Source organism: Meriones unguiculatus, chromosome 3 (genome assembly GCF_030254825.1).
Source record: "Meriones unguiculatus strain TT.TT164.6M chromosome 3, Bangor_MerUng_6.1, whole genome shotgun sequence".
Lineage (NCBI taxonomy): Eukaryota > Metazoa > Chordata > Mammalia > Rodentia > Muridae > Meriones > Meriones unguiculatus.
The window spans coordinates 24,677,908-24,695,036 of record NC_083351.1 but is presented as its reverse complement, the minus strand read 5'-3'; the positions used below and the strand labels follow the sequence as shown (position 1 = coordinate 24,695,036).

Sequence of the window (17,129 nt, the reverse complement as noted above, 5' to 3'; positions counted from 1 at the left end):
TTGCCTCCACAGTCAGGAAGAAGAACGCAATGAATGCTTCTGTTCAGCTGCTTTTCAGTCAGCCTAGGACCCCAGTAGAGCCACCGCAGAGAAGGCGGGTCTTTCCCCTCAGGTTACCTAATCTGATAATCCCTGAACATACCCAGAGGTTTGTTTTCATGGTGATTCTAAATCCCGGCCATCAAGCTGAAATTCACGATTCCCATCACATTCAGCTCCTTTTTGTAATTCTCTGTATAATTTTTCAAAATTACACTTTGTTTACCTTGTGTGCATGCATGTGTAAGTGCACATGTGCACATGTAAGGACAACTTGCTGCGCTTGGTTCCCTCCACTGTGTGGATCCTGGGGATTGAACTCTGATCATCAGGCTTGGCAGCAAGCGCCCTTTACCCACTCAGCCATCTTGCTAGCCACCTTCAGCTTCTAACTCTGGTGTTGGAAACCAGACAGTTTTTACCTGCAGTTTCGTCTCTTTGGGTAATTTCTGACATCTCATGCTGCTCGTAGATTTTTAAACATTAGAAATCACCGGAATCGATATCAAACTCTGAAGCCTCAGTTGCCACTGGCCAGTATGGATGAGAATGCTATGGATGCCAACATGGATGAGCTGCTGGATTTGTGTACCGGACAGTTTACATCTCAGTCCGAAGGGAAATGTCAGCCTAGTAGGGATGACAAAAAAGAAAACATGGATGAACTTCTGAATCTTTGCTCAGGCAAATTTCCTTCTCAAGGTAAATATTCAGCAAGAGTGCCCAGCTTACCACAGCCAGTCTTAAGTCAGCTAACGTCAGTGTCCTGAGAAGCCCTGTGCCCCTTGTGGCGAGTGCACAGAAAACAGGGACGTGACGGAATTCATTCAGTTCCTTACCTTTACAGCTCTTATGTTCTTAGAATAACAGTGTCAACTTAGGACCACTTTAGCCTCAGCATCACAATGTATAATTTAATCTATATACAAAAGTTAGAAAGGCTAGGACGTGATGGCACATGCCATTAATCCCAGCGCTAGGGAGGCAGAGACAGGCCAGAGACAGTTCAAGGCCAGCCTGGTCTACAGAGTAAGATCCAGGACAGCCAGAGCTACACAGAGAAACCCTGTCTCAAAAAAGGGGGGCAGGAGGAATTTGTTGAAAGAATGGATGGTAAGCTTTTCAACATTATACTTACGAACTGAATTGAGTTGGCCCATATTTAGATGGCTAGGGAGAGTAAGGTGTCATTTCCTTCCTTACTGATCTTTTTCTTATTGAGGTAGATGCCTCCCCTATGTCTGCGTTGGAGCTGAGTAAGCAAGAAAGGGAGAACAGCACAGATGATCCTATGGAAGAGGCACTTGCCCTTTGCTCAGGCTCTTTCCCAACAGACAGGTGAGTCTCAAAGATTAGTTGGAACTTGGGAAGATAAAACCAAGGATCCACCCAGCATGGTGGCCCATGCCTTTAATCTCAGCACTGAGTTTGAGGCCAGGCCTGGTCTACAGAGTGAGTTCTAAGACAGCTAGGGCTATACAGAGAAACCCTGTCTCAGAAAACAAACAAACAAAAACCTTGTTTAGCAATAAACTAAATAACTGGGAAAGGCAAATCTGAGATACTGCCTCACATCCATTAGGGTAACAACAATTTTATATAGACAATTAAGTATTGGCAAAGGTAAAGGAAACCTTTATTTACTACTAGGAAAGAACAGTGCTATGGTTTCTCAAAATTGATAATAAAATTACCATCTTATTCAGCAATTCCAACTTAGGTTCAAAAGAAGTCTTCGTGGTAGGCGTGGTAGTATATCCTATAATCTCAGCACTGGGAAGGCTGTGGCAAAAGGATCATGACTACCAGGCCAGCCTAGTCTACACATTGAAATCCTGTCTCAAAAGAAAGACACACACAGACTTAAAAGTGAAAAAACCACAAGTGGGCAGGTGTGGTATGCACCTATAACCCTAGAGCTTAGGTAGTAAAAGGAGTGGGGCCAGCAGTTCAAGGTCATCTTCAGCTGTAGTAAGCTCCAGGCCAAGTGAGTGACATGGAAAAGACTTGCCTCAAACAAAAAAACAAATGAACAACAGCCTGGTTTGGTCATGCTTGGAATCCAATATTCAGGAAACAGGCAAGAGAATCACAAGTTCAGGGCCAGTAAATGGCTCAGTAGGTAAGGGTACTTGCCACTAAGCCTGAAGACCTGAGTTCAATCCCTGGTGTCTAACACAGAAGTAAAGAACTGGCTCCTACAGGTTGTCCTCTGACCTCTATGCAGGCGGTGGCATGCATGTGCTTATAGCTGCGCACACTTGCGCATGCACACACCTTAAAGAAATAAGTCTATAAATAAACAAAGGCAAGAAAGTTTAAGGCCAGCCTCAGCTACATGAACTCCTTTCTTATAAATAACTGAATGAAACAGGCTTTTATAATTTATGTTTAACATTATTCTATAATAGCCTAATGAAGAGGGAATACAGTGGGCTGCTATCTTAGTTAAGGTTATTACTGTGATAAAACACCATGACAAAAAGCAAATTGGGGAGGAAAGGGTTTATTTAGTGTACTCTTCCATCCACATCACTGTCCATCATCAAAGGAAGTCAGGACAGGAACTCAAGCAGGGCAGGGACCTAGAGACAGGAGCTGATATAGAGGCCCTGGAGGGGTGCTGCTTACAGGCTTGTTAAACCTGCTTTTTCTAGAATGCAGGACTACCAGCCCAGGAATAGCCCCATTCACTCCCTTATCATTCATTAAGAAAATGCCCTACAGGGGCTAGAGAGACGGCTCAGTGGTTAAGAGCACTGGCCTGGGTTCAATTCCCAGTACCCACATGGCAGCTCACAACTGTCTGTAACTCCAGTTCCAGGATCTAACATCTTCACGCACACATACAGGCAGGCAAACCGCCAATGTACATTAAAAAAAAAAAAAAAAAAGATGAAAAAAAGGAAAAGAAAATGTCCTACAGGCTTATATACTGCTCTTTCTCATGGAGGCATTTTTTCAATTGAGATTCCCTCCTCTCTGATGATTATAGCTTGTGTCAAGTTGACATAAAACCAGCCAGCACATCTGCTAAATAAAATTTATATGTATTAAACGGCTTCAAAAGGAAGGAAATTTGTTTTTGTTGTTTGAGACCAGGTCTTCCTGTGCAGCCCATACTGGCCTGGAATTCGCTGTTAGTTCAGGCTGACCACAAATTGGTGATCCTCCAAGTGTATACCATCACCTAGCCTAACAGGAAGGATTATGCCTCAGCATGGAGCAACCATGAAAATGTTATGCTAGCAACAAGAAATTTTGTCATAGAAGGGCAAATACTGTCAACGTCCACATATATATATGGTCTTTGGAATAAGCAGTTTTTTGGAGACAGAAAGTGAAATTTGATGGTAGCTAGAGAGAGGAAAGAAGATCTGTTTAGTGGGGGTACAGTTTCACTAGCTGGAAGACTTTGGCATTGCTTGTATAATAGTGTTAATATACTTTTTTCTGTTTTGTTTTTGAGATAAGGTCTCAATATGTAGCTGTGGCTGGCCTGGAACTCATTGGGTAGACCAGGCTGGCCTCAAACCCACAGAGATCAACCTGCCTCTGCCTCCCAAGTGCTGGGATTGAAGATGTGTGCCATTACACCCAGGCGTGTCTAGCTTTTCTAGTTTGTCCACCCTGGGCATTCTTATGAGGTTGTAATTATAGGTGGGCCACTCTGTCAGCCTGGCATTGATGTGGGTCCTGGGGATCAAAACCCCAGTTATCGCAAAAATTCCATAGTAAGTGCTTTAGCCATCAAGCTCAAAACTTTTCAAGTTTTTTTTTTTTTTTTTTAAATTGATTATGTCTACAGTGTTCTGCCTGCATGCCAGAAGAGGGCACCAGATATCATTATAGATGGTTGTGAGCTACCATGTCGTTGCTGGAAATTGAACTCAGGACCTTAGGAAGACCAACCAGTGCTCTTAACTTCTGAGCCATCTCTCCAGCCCTCAAAACATTTTTTAAAAGACAAAATATTTTATTTCCTGTTTCTTAAAGAAGTTACTAGTGCTGATAAATCTCTTAAGTTCTTAGTTTGGCTGACTGCTTGTGGTTTGCTTACAGTAACTTAGTGATTTGTCTTCTAGGGAGGAAGAGGGCGAAGAGGAGGAATTTGGAGACTTTCAGCTTGTTTCAAGGGAAAATGGATTTACTAGTGATGAGGTGAGTGCAGAGGGAACCAAACTCTGCTCTACTCCCCTCGGGTTCTTGCTCTTGCATCACTACTTGAGAATTCTGAGTTTAGTGTCTAACCAGAAGCAATGTCCTATGGTGAGGCCTGGGGACAGAAGTTCGTAAATCTTGCTGTTGCCTTCCGGTTTTGTCTCATGGTGCTGGAGTTCAAACTCAGGACCACATGCCTGTAATCCCAGCACTTGGGAGGCTGAGATAGGAGATTTATGAGTTCAAGGCCAGCCTGGACTACACAACAAAACTCTGTCTGCAAAATAAGTTTCAGAACAGGTGAAAGAGCACACAAACCTTCATTATACATTCATGGCAGGGCAGCGGTCCCTTCATGCAATCCCTGTGTCATTGGGTAGAACTCTGAGTGTGTTGCTCTGTCATCGCAGGATGAACACAGCAACTCTAGTGATGAAGAGCTGGCCCTGGACCAGGAAGAGGATGAAGAAGAGCTCCTGAAGCAGTCTGAGAAGATGAAAAGGCAAATGTAGGTGTTACGTTCCTTCCTTCAGCTTCTAGACAACTCTCCTGAGTTGAGGTATAGGTTGTTACCTTTACGCAAACTTGATGGTTCAGTTTCTACTTTTTGTGGTTAATGTAAATTAAACAGATTCCCTCGTGGCCTTGAGGCAAATGTGATGACTCAGCAGTAAGAGTGCTTCCTGTGCAACCCTGACTCAGTCTATAGATCCCATGGTGAAAGCAGAAAACCAAGAGTTGTCCTCTGACCTCCCCACTGTGTTCACACATGCATACAAACTAATAAGTTTTTAAAAATCCTTCTATGGCCAACTTCTTGACTCTCAAAGATAGTTGTGTTTTCTTTAAGTCCTGTCTCTATGCTTTCTCCCTGACCTAGTGACATTCTCGGTAGTGTTGCTTCTGCTCTTCTCATGTCCTGGCATATTCTCTTTCTGCTTGGATGTGCTCTGGCTGTTGTACTTCTGTCATGTAGCCCAAGGTCACAAGAATCAAATCACTTCCTGTAACCGAAGGATCTCGGAGATAACTGACATTGCCTGGAACCTTCCTCCTCTGAATTTCTGTCATTCTTAGTTTTCTTGATTCTCATCTTGGGCAAATGGCTCACTTTTTTTTTTTCTTTTGGTAGAGTGCTTGCCTTTGCCTTGTATAAATGAGGCAAGCAATGGCTCACTTTTTTTTTTCTTTTGGTAGAGTGCTTGCCTTGTATAAATGAGGCCCTGACAAGCTCCAACACCACATACCCCAAAAAATAGGTGGGTGGGTAAATGGAGGGATGGACAGACAGACCTATCAATGGACAGATAAACGGGTTGGAAGCATAGGTCAATAATAGAGCACTGCCTGCTATGTACAAGGCTCTGGGTTTATCCCCAGTGCCACAAAAATGGAGGGAGGGCAGGAGGGGAAAGGAAGAGAGTTGTTTATATTGGTTGACTGGAATGTATGTGAAAGTTTTGACAACTTCTTTTTAACTTTTTATGCAAATATTCTTTGATAATTGAGATTTAAATAATTTCCCTGTGTGTTTAATTTTTCCTCTTGACTGTCCGTCCTTGTAACGTATCCATAGTACTATGATTTTAAAGAAGTCTCAGTTAACATAGAACATGTGCAGGACTTTTGGATTCATATCCAGGACATTATATTGATCTATTAAGTTTATATTGTTGCTTTTGGCCTATCATTCCATTCTTTTAAGATCCAGTTGGGGTTCTAATTTGTCACCTATCACCTTATGTTTTTGTACAGCTTTAAATTATCCATAGATCTTATCCCCCTGAGTCAGTGGTTGGTAAGCTTTATTTAACTGCAGAGGTCTTCAAATCAGAGTTTTTAAAGAATGTTAGCCAGAGCTGAACTGTTCAGCTACATTACTGAGAAGACTGGGAAACCTGGTGACTAGGGACACCTAAAGGGACTCTCCAGCCCAGGCAACGATGCCGCTCGCCTTTAGTCCCAGCACTCGGGAGGCAAAGGCTGGTGGGTCTCTGTGCGTTCCACAGAGGCCAGTCTGGTGTACATAGTGAATTCCAGGACACCCAGGGCTATGTAGAGACCTGGACTCAAAAAGGGGGGGGGAAGTCATCTTTTAGACCCTCCAAATTTCTGCTTCTTGTAACCATAGATCACAAGACTTTGAAGCCACGGTCGATAGCTGCCTTCTTCTCAAGGAGAATGAAGTAGGAAAAAAAATCAATAGGCCGGGCTGGTGGTACAGGCCTGTAACTCTACTTGAATGCTAAAGTAGGAAATTGATAAGTGAAGATCACCCTGGCCCACAGAGGTGTAGTCAACCTAGGCAACTTAATAAGAAATGTCTCAAAATGTAAGAGTGGAGTTGAAGCTTAGAGGTGGGTGCAAGTCTAGACTCAGCCAAAAAAGAAAATAGAAGAAGACAAACTGTGGTGGTCTCAGTCAATTGGGAATCCTGAACTCACTGCATCATACTGTTCTCTAAGCACTGGTGAGCTCAAATACAAAACAAACTAGTTTGAACCTCCTAACAGCTACTCCCAAATAGTAGGGAATATTAAGGGTTTTCTGGAACCTGGAGATGGCTCTGGGTGAAACTGATAGCTGTGCAAGACTGATGACCTGAGTTCAATCTCCAGAACCCATACGTTAGAAGGAAGGAAGCAAGCCAGCTGGGATTATAGTGTGCATCTAGAATCCCAGCACTACTAAGCAACAGGAGAATGGGGGAGCTGGAGAGATGTCACAGTGGTTAAGAGCACTGGCTGCTCTTCCAGAGGACACAGATTGAATTCTTAGCACCCACATGGTGGCTCACAGCCATCTCCAGTTCCAGGGGATCTGCCATCCACTTTTGTCTTCTGCAGGCACTACAAGCATGTGGTACACAGACATACCCTCAAGCAAAACACCCATAAAATAATGAAGTAATTTTAAGTTTGGGGTTTTTGCTCTGCTTTGGACTTTGTTTGTTTTGTTTTGTATTGAGACTGAGTTTCTCTGTGTAGCCTTTGCTGCCCCGGACTCACATTATAGGCCAAGCTGTCCTTGAACTCACAGAGATCCTCCTGTCTCTGCCTCCTCATGTGCTGGGATTACAAGCATGTGCCACCGTGTCTGGCTTTTGTTCGTTTTTTAAAGAGAGTGAGAATGACCTGGGAGCTTGTGGGTCAGCTAGCCTGGAATACACAGTGAAGCAGCTGAACCCTGACTCAAGGTGGAAGGCTGGAACTGACTCCCACAAGGTGTCCCCAGACCTCTGCATGCAGGCACTCACACACAAAATATATCAAGTTTTCTGGCTGTAGGATTGCCCAAGCCTAGGCTGAGTCCCTCCTCATACTTGTGGTAATTTTAAGTGAATTGTTTGGTCTCTCTGAGCCTCCTTACATGTGATTTCTCTACAAATATCTCTAGTTCCTCCCAGAACTAGTGTCATTTTGAGTGTTATAGCTTCCAGTCCTCGTGTCTTAGATATTCTCTTTCTTAACTATGAAATGACAGAGGTACTAGTACCCATTCCTAAGAAAGAGGGTAATGGTAATATCTATAAAGAACAGCTCCTGGCCGTGGTATGGGCTAAGTGACCACCGTTTAAATATCAAAAAGAGTATTTGAGATATTATCAACATGTATCTTATAAATTTAAGCCTATTATTAATGGTTGGTTCTGCATTTTCTTTTATTATTAGTTCTTTGAATATTTCCTACATGTATTCAATACATTCTGGTCACATTCATTTTTCTGCTTCTCTCATTGTCCCTCCATCCTGACAGCCATCACTCCACCCCCTTTACCACACCAAGCGCACCCTACTTTTCAGCTGTTTGTTTTTGCTCTGTGACTTAACTGGGTTTATGGAGGGCCACTCCTGTGGGGCTGTCCCCTGGAGCAGAGATAACCACAGTGGCTTTCTGCTTTTCTTACTGCATCCATATTCCATGTATGTATCCATTGTCTGGTTTCTAATCTTTCAAATTGCTTTCTAGGAGATTGAAGAAGTTCTTGGAAGATGAGGCGGAGGTGTCAGGAAGTGATGTGGGAAGTGAAGATGAGTATGATGGGGAAGAGATCGATGAATATGAAGAAGACATCATTGAGGAAGTGCTTCCATCTGATGAGGAACTGGAGAGTCAGGTCAAGAAAATACACATGTTAGTACCCTAACAAGCCTTTCTAAGCAGTAGGGCGCTTCAAGCCGCCATGTTACCTGACAGAATGAATGATCCTGGTGTCGAGCACCTTGTCTCTTCTGTTGTAGGAAAGCCGTGTTGGATGATGATAAGCGACGACTGAGGTTATACCAAGAGAGGTACCTTGCTGATGGGGATCTGCACAGCGATGGGCCTGGACGAACGAGAAAATTCCGATGGAGACACATAGGTATCTTGGTCCTTTAGAAAGAAATGGTTCCAGCATACATTTTTGTCCACTTTAAGATGGTAAATGGCAGTCAGAACTAAGCCAGGAGTCCTGGTTGGTAGGTTGCTTACCTAGAACATGGATGCCTGTGAGTTCCATCCCCAGCACCACATTAGAAAACAACCAGACATGGCGGTGCATGCCTGTAATCCCAGGATTTGGGAGGAGGAGGGATCAGGAGTCGATCATCCTTAGCTCCATAGTTCAAAGCCAACCTGGCTGCTTGCAACCCTTTCTGGGGAAAAAAAACAAAAAACAAAACAGAAAACCGCCTACACACCAGGCTATATGGTAGACATAGCTGTGTCCATTCATTTCTTCTGTTCTGGGAAAGGTTCATGTCCATGTTCCACAGATGCAGGCTTGTGGTTGTCTGTCTGACCACTCTCTCCATGAGGATTACAGAATGCTAAGCGCCTTTCCTCCTTCCTTTAGATGACACCTCCCAGATGGATCTGTTCCACAGAGACTCTGATGACGATCAGGTTGAAGAGCAGCTTGATGAGACTGAAGCCAAATGGAGGAAAGAGCGAATTGAACGAGAGCAGTGGCTTCGGGAACAGGTAGAGTGCCGGCAGAGCTCAGAAGAGGGCATTAGACTTCCCGCAACTGGAGCTGTAGACATTTATGAGCTGCCATGTGGGTGCTGGGAGTTGAACCCAGATCCTCTAGAAGAGTAGCCAGTGCTCCTAACCACTGAGCTCTCTCCAGCCCCTTTACACTGACTGTTTGGGAAAGCTGTCAGTAATCTAATGTTGCATGAGTTTGTTTTGTTTGTTTTGGAGACAAAAACTTGAAGCAAAACAAGCAAAATAAACCTAAGCACAACTTCTACTGCCCGATGGCTTTAGAGCCAACCTCTGCCTCTCCTCAGTCTGTCAGTCTGTGCCGCCCTACCTGGCTAATACTGTATGGTCTTCATGTTCAGGCTCAACAGGGGAAAATTTCTGCCGAAGAAGAGGACATTGGGGAGGACAGTCAGTTTATGATGTTGGCCAAGAAAGTCACAGCCAAAGCTCTGCAGAAGAATGGTGAGCTCTTGCTTGGTTCTTTTTGGGTCTAGCTACTTGGATTGTCAGTGCTGGAGCCTTGGATGGGACTCTAACCTCCGGGGACTATGGCAGCTAACATAGCATTTCTGTAATACTGTCTTAAAGGGGCCATCGAGGTGAGGAGGGACAGAGATTGGCTCTTAAGCCATCTGTCAGTAGAAGTTGTGCTTTGGTTTATTTAGTTTGTTTTGCTTTAAGTTGTTTGTTTTTTTTTTTCTTAAATATTTATGTATTTTTATGTGCATTGATGTTTTGCTACAAGTACGCCTGTGTAAGGGTGCCAGAGCCTCTGGAACTATAGATGTTTATCAACTGCCATGTAGGTTCTAGGAATTGAACTCAGGTTCTCTGAGAGCTGCCAGTACTTTTAACCACTGAGCCATCTCTCCAGTATTGCTTTAAGTTTTAAGGCTTGGCTGGTGAATTGTGAATTGTTGCTCAGGATTTCTGTGCTCAAGTGTTGGAGCTGGGATTTGAACGTCGGTGTACTGAACTCCAGAAATGGGCTCTCATACTCTACTCCACAATCACCAACTGCTGTTTTTTTCCTAAATTAGGCCTTGTTAATGATTAATTGATAAGCTTAATTTCATTGTCTCCTTAGTGACACTTGCTATAGTTTTAAGGTCATGAATATAAAATAAACGAGTTCTTACGTCAGCTTTTAAGTCCTCTTTGCTTATTTGAATGTAGAAGGGATTCTACCCAGCTTTGCCAAGAACACTTCTTTCTATGTTTTCTTTCCAGCCAATCGTACTGCCGTTGTTCAGGAATCAAAGTCTGTGTCCAGTAACCCCTTTGAAGCCATCAGACCAGGAGGTGCTCACCAGGTTAGTTAGGACCCTGTTAATCTGACATCGTGGTCTGTAGATCAGATGGTCATTCAGGGAGGGAGGTGGCCACAGGAAGTGGGCAGGTCTTGCTTAAGGTAGAAATGATCCCCTCAGCACCAGGCAAGGCAGACAGGGATGGGTGGTCTTCTTCTTTGTGGCATCTGTGGTTTGATATCAAGTGACTCTTGTTTCCTCAGCTGAAGACAGGCTCCTTGCTGAATCAGCCCAAAGCTGTGCTTCAGAAACTCGCTGCCCTGTCTGACCTCAACCCCAGCGCTCCCCGAAACTCAAGAAACTTTGTCTTTCATACACTTTCTCCCACCAAGGCGGAGGCAGTAAAGGAATCATCTAAGCCTCAGGTAGAGGATTTGATAACTGATATGCTTCCCAAATAGAGCTTACTTGTGGTGAGATTTGTTTGTAATTTACCTACCTCTATGTACATGCACTGTGTGCATGTCTAGTACCTGGAGAAGCCAGAAGAGGGCGCCACATCCCCCGGAACTGGCATTACAGACAACTGTAAGTTGTCCCGTGGGTGCTGGGAACAGAATCTGGTCTTTCTGCAAGAGGAGCAAGTACCTTAGCCACTGAGCCATCTCTCCAGCCCCAGATTTATTTGTTTTAATTATAAAAGCATGTCGATGGGGGCGGGGGAGGTTAAGAGTACTCTCTGTGCAAGTATGAGGACCTTAGTCTGAACCCTAGCATCATGTTAAATGCCAGGCATAGCTGTATGGCTGTGCAATTCTGTAACCTCAACATCGGGCAGATCCTGGAAGTTTGTTGGCCAGCTGTCCTAGCTAAAATGTCAAACTTTTGTTCAGAGAAGACTCTGACTTTAAGGAACAGGTTAGAGAACAGCAGAGGAAGACAACAGAAACCTCTAACCTCCACACTCAGATCCACAGTCAGCTTTTAAAGTTGCCTTCAAAGTTTCTCTTTCTTTCTTTCTCTCTCTCTCTCTCTCTCTCTCTCTCTCTCTCTCTCTCTCTCTTTCTCTTTCATTTATATAGTACTCTGCCTGCATATGTGCCTGCACAACAGAAGAGGGCACCAGATCTCATTATAGATGGTTGTGAGCCACCATATGGTTTCTGGAGATTGAACTCAGGACCTTTGAAATAACAGCCAGTGCTCTTAACCTCTGAGCCATCTCTCCAGCTCCCCTTTCTTTTTTTGTCTGTTAATCATCTGTGATTTGACTGAGTTGCTAAAGAACTCACTGAAGGTAAGCATTTGTGTGAGTCTTGAGCTGGTCCTGACTCCTGTGTTCTCTCTAGGTGAGAAGAAGGGGACCATCATTAATGATGTCACCGTCTCCTAAGCGGCTAAAGACAGATAAGAACAGTCCAGGACCAAAGCGAAGCATCTTCAGATACTTGGAAAGCTAACACCATCCAGGCGACCAGCGTCTGTCAAAACTACTCAAAGTAGGTCTGGCACGGAAAGGTGGAACTGATGTTTCTGCTGATGACCCACTCCGGTGCTCATGATCAATGCATTATGCGCAGAGTTCTTCCTACGGCACGGCTCTCAGCAGCGTTGTTTTTTTTTTTTTTTCTTTCCTGGTGTTATTTTCCAGTTTGGCCACCAGTGTTGTCACTGCAGACCCTGCAACATCGACCTACAGAATAATTGAAGTCTCACTTCTTCTGTTAAGCATTTGACATTTTTCCTAGCAGTTTCCTGGGTTGACACCACTTTGAAGTGGTGGTGTTTGGAGAAGGAAGAAAGTGTGGCATAAAAATTACTGAAAGCCAGTACCAGGATGATTCCTCCACACCGTGGGACATGGCTACCAGGCCTCAGCGTGAGCAGCTGAGATGGAGGATCTGAAAAACACCCACCCGCCTGCTGCACCGGTCTCATTCCTTCTGTGTCCTGTAAGCTTCTAGCCTTGATTTCTGATCAACCTTTAATGCCTTTGAAATACGGACATAAGCTGGTACCGAGTTTATAAAGAGATCAACCCTCATTTTCTGGAGTATAGTTGGAAGAAGAGGGGTGATACCCAGTGTCCACTGGCACTGGGTAATCCGTGGGAGAGAGACCTTCTCTGGGACAAGAGTCTCAACTTAAAGCATTTGTTCCTGAGCTTCTCTCCCTTCTGCAGACTAGAAGAAATCCAACCACTTTTTTATATTTTGTTCCGTTTTTTGAAGCAGGATTTTTCTGTGTAACCCTGGATATCCTGAACTCACTTTGTAGATCAGGCTGGCCTTGAACTCACAGAGATCCATCTGCCTGACCACTATTTATTACATCTCTTGGGCTGAGTTTGTTGCCCTGACCAATCAGAGAACATTTTACTGCTTCATCACTAATATTGAGATCAGAACAGTGAAATTTAATAAAATTATTGAAAAGAACTGCCATCACTTTCTTTGACCTGTCACTGGGCTTTCAGAAATATACACCAATTTCCCCCCTCAGAACTGAATTCAGTGTTGCATTGCAAAAACCATTCCAGGATTATGTTGGGTTTCAGTGTCAAAAGCTGACCATGGGAAGTTGAATAAGATTGTGTCTGTCTTTTGAGAGACATAAACCAGCCAATTCAACTGATGAAACTAAGATGTAGGTTTTCTCTTGGTTGATAGGGCTTTTTGTTTTTATTTTATTTCTAATACTCAGGATGCTGACTTGGACAGAACATACATTTGTATATTTGTAATCTTGTAATAGGAGAAATGTGTATAAAGCTGTTTTAATATGTATGTAGATTTTCAATAAATCTCATTTCCTTAAGGGCAGGGTTTGCTGTCCAGCTTGAGTGCTCATTCTGAGGTCAGTGCCTAAGTTAAGAGAGTATCTCATTTTCAGAATGTTTCCCTTCCGGGGAATAAAAGGGCTCTGCAGCTGCCCTTTGCTGGCTTCTTCATCCCTGAATGATCAGACTGCCCACTTAGTGGTCTTAACTCAGAGCCGGTCAGAAGGAGAGGGTCCATGCGTCCTTGGGGCAGGGGGAGCACCTTCTTCTTGGCGGGCTTTGCATATACTTGGGTGTTGCTCTGGGCCCAAGGTGATGGCTAGCACTCTCTGAGCACCTAACCAAGGTACCTCCTCACCGCTGAGCAAGAGAGCCAAGAGGTGAGGTTACAGCTCTCCCTTCCGCTTCTCCACATGCCCTGTTGGAGCGGTAAGTTACTTGGGAGCAAAGCGAGGGCCTTGCCTAGGCTGAGCAGGCACTCCATTCGCTCCACATGCTCTTCTTAGAAGAAATGATAAAAAGGAACTGACCACTAAATAGAAGAAAGTCATTGCCCAACAAATCTGGGAGATAAATTGCTTTTCTTTGAGTCTCTGGGGAAATGTATTATCTGTAATGTTTTAATTTTTATTTATTTTTATTTCATATTTATTTACCTACTTTTATGTCTGTGTAAAGGTGTCACATCCTCTAGAACTGGAGTTACAGACAGTTGTGAGCTGCCATGTGGGTGCTGGGAATTGAACCCAGATCCTCTTAAAAAAAAAAATAAAAAGTGCTCTTAACCACTGAGCCATCTCTCCAGCAACCTATTTTCTTTAATCTTGCTGCATTTAATTTATGTTTATATTTAATTTATATTTGTGTATATGTGTGGGAACACATGTAGAAATAGAAGGATGATTTGCAAAAGTTAGTTTTCTCCTTCCACCATATGGGTCCTGGGGATTGAACTCAGGTCCTCTGGTTTGGCAGCAAGTGCCTTTACCTACTGAGCCATTTTGCTGGCCCCGAAGAACATGTTCTTTAGGGAAGAAAAAAATGGAGTCTTTAATTCTAAGTCACTTTTCATTATGAAAATATACTTACCAAGTAGGGGCATGTGGTATTGAAGTCATTTAAACCCATCTCTGCGCCTCACTAATTCATGTCAATCTACAGCTGCACAAGCTGTGAAGAATCTTCTGTAAAGTATCAAGTTGTATTTGATTTTTGGAGGCTTTAAATCTCTAGAGGCTGAGCCTCCCAGACCCCCATCATCTCAACTTCTCTGTAAACTTCTCCCTGGATTGAGATTATTTTTATTTATGTTTTTATTGTTTTGTTTTGTTTGAGATAGGGTTTCTCTGTGTAGCCTTGGCTGCCCTGGGGCTCACTCTGTAGAGCAGGCTGGCCTGGAACTCACAGAGATCTGCCTGCCTCTGCCTCCCGAGTGCTAGGATTAAAGGCGTGTGCCACTATGCCCGGCTCAAAAATTAATTCCTAATGGCTCAGAGGCTGCTTTTCCAGAGGACCTAAGTTCGGTTCCCAGTGTCCACGTCATGTGTCTTACAGTTGCCTATTAACTCCAGCTCCAGGGGAATCCAGTGCCTCTAGCCTCTCCCAGGCACCTTCACTCTCATGTACAAACACACACACAATTTTAAAATGATAAAAATAAATCTTGAAGAAATAGTTATCGCTGCATCCCCATCCCTCGAGTAGGAAAAGTAAAGAACAATCTTGTCCATTTGCAGGCCTGTCTGTAAGTTCTTTCTCATAATTTGCATCTTGAATTGGCTCACTTATTCCAGCTCTGCAGCCAGGGCTGTGCTGAGTTTCAGCTTCTTTCCAGGGTGCTGCAGTAGTCCCCTGATGTCCCCACTTCTGTCTTTGCTTCCTTTTCTTCCAGTCTCCATAGCAGGCAGAAGGTGCCCTTTCCACGTGCATAATGTGTGGAGGATGCACTGGCTGCTCTAAACCTTTCCCCGGGGAAGGGTTGTTGTTCGTTGTCAGGTTATTTGCTTAGCAGGCACAAGGCTCAGGGTTCAATCCCTAACATCAAAAACAAACTTTTCAGAGCTGGGTGTGGTGGTGAATGCCTATAATCTTAGCATTCGGTAGAGGCAGGAGGATTGCCACAAGCTAGAGGGAAAGCCTGAGCAGCATGGTTCAGGCCTGAAGAGGCTGAGCGGGGAACAGAGACAATGACTATAATGGTGATGTAACCTGTGTAATGGTCCCTACACTTCTGGATTGTTTATCACAGTTTTCTACTTTATGATAGGTTTGTTTTATCAGTTAAGACAAATTCCTTGAAAGACTATTTTGTTTTGTGGGGTAGCGTTGTACCTGACACACAAAGCTATTTAATTAATATTCTTTGAGCAGTAAGGGTTGAGACACCTGGTGAAAAGCTTAGAGCTGAATTGCCAGCAACACTTTTTAAAAAGTACTTTATAGCAGATTATGGTGGCTCATGCTTTTAATTCCAACACTAGGGAGGCAGAGGCAGACAAGTCCCTGTGAGTTCGAGGCCAGCCTGGTCTGCAGAGTGAATTTCAGGACAGCCATGGCTATGTAGTGAGACTCGGTCTCAAAAAGAAGTATTTTTTTAATTTTATTTTTGTTTTAAGATTTATTTTTATTTGCACGTGGTGTGAGCATACCCACTCATGTGCAGTGTGTGTGTGTGTGTGTGTGTGTGTGTGTGTGTGTGTGAATGCCATGTATGTGCAGGTGCCCAAGGCAGCCAAAAGAAGATATGAGAGCCCTTGGAGCTGAGGCTACAGACAGTTGTAGCCGCCTAAGCCACCCCTCTGGCCCCCTATTTTTGTATTTTTGAGGTGAGGTCTTACACTATAGCTCAGGCTGGCCTGCACCTCACTGTGTAGGCTCTGCTAGCTTATTCACTGCCTTGGTGGCTGCAGCCAGAATTACAGGTGTGAGCCACCATGGCTGGCTTGTTTATAACACTTTCTAAAGGAGCATGGACTAGAGATGGATGTGTGAGACCTCGCTCTGTCTGAGTCTTTCCCGCTGGATTTGTTCCCTCAACTGGAGGTGGGCACTCATGTGAGCTGACTTTGTGCGGCTCACTGGGTTATGGCTGGACTAAAGGTACGATGGAATGTGGCTGCATATCCAACTCGCCACTCAGGAGACGATGGGGCTGAGGCCTGGGCACACTGGCGGGGTGGGTAGGAGATGACGCCGTGCCTCAACAAAGCCCCCTGCTCTCCCAGACCATGGGGCTACCTAATCCAGCAGCCAGTGGCTGCTAGTGCTATTCTGAAACTTTGACAGCTATAGGAATGAAGGCCTAAGGTATTGCCAGGACTCTCAATGTGAACTAAAATAACAGGCCTGGCTTTGTGTGCAGCTGGTGTCGGCCTGCGATCTGACCTTCTGAGAACAAGGCGCCAGATCGCTGCATCCCTTAGTTACACCATCTTAGTTCTACCCATGCCCTTCCCGTCCCCTCTTTCTCTCCCATCTTCTCTCACCTTAAAGGTTTTTCATTTTCAGTGTATTGATTTCGTTCTTCCCTGTGGTGGGGTACATAATGAGAAGAGGGAGTTTGAAGTAGCCACAGCCTAAGGGTGATTGGAGGAAGCTTTGGGGCTGAACACTTGGGTTCTCTGCTAACGTTCAGATGAAACACGGCATGTGGTGTTTTTTTTAGGGCTGGTGGGCTGGTGGGCCAGGAGTGGGGGTGGCTAAGCTCTCCCCACTCTAGGCTGGAGAAGCACTGGCCCAGTCCACGGGTTGAAAGTGCTGGGGACCGGTGGGGAGTGAACTGTGCTCTGGGCTTTTCAGCCCCCTCTTTTTCTCAGAGGCTGGGGGGGGGGGGAGGGAAGCTGATTGCTCACCCCTCTCTTTGTTTGTCTTGTCTAATTTAACTTACGTTATTTATCAAAAAGACAGGTTATTTGGAAAACCAGATGGAC

At 44.4% G+C, this 17,129-nt stretch overlaps 1 protein-coding gene across 2 annotated transcripts in view; it reads left to right on the top strand.

Annotated features, from left to right (window-relative positions):
- The window catches only part of Clspn (claspin), a 33,550-nt gene extending 20,312 nt beyond the window's left edge, over positions 1–13,238 (top strand). Inside the window, exons 15-26 of one of the 2 annotated variants that reach the window (XM_021627128.2) lie at positions 512–741; positions 1,266–1,377; positions 4,125–4,200; positions 4,611–4,708; positions 8,170–8,334; positions 8,442–8,563; positions 9,038–9,165; positions 9,531–9,633; positions 10,402–10,484; positions 10,685–10,846; positions 11,771–11,920; positions 12,073–13,238. In XM_021627128.2, coding sequence (XP_021482803.1) covers positions 512–741; positions 1,266–1,377; positions 4,125–4,200; positions 4,611–4,708; positions 8,170–8,334; positions 8,442–8,563; positions 9,038–9,165; positions 9,531–9,633; positions 10,402–10,484; positions 10,685–10,846; positions 11,771–11,881 — 1,390 coding nt within the window. In that variant the 3' untranslated portion in view covers positions 11,882–11,920; positions 12,073–13,238. Of the gene's footprint in view, positions 1–511; positions 742–1,265; positions 1,378–4,124; positions 4,201–4,610; positions 4,709–8,169; positions 8,335–8,441; positions 8,564–9,037; positions 9,166–9,530; positions 9,634–10,401; positions 10,485–10,684; positions 10,847–11,770 lie in introns of both variants that reach the window. The other variant, XM_021627127.2, reaches the window with a different exon arrangement.
- Positions 13,239–17,129: the final 3,891 nt, after the last annotated feature.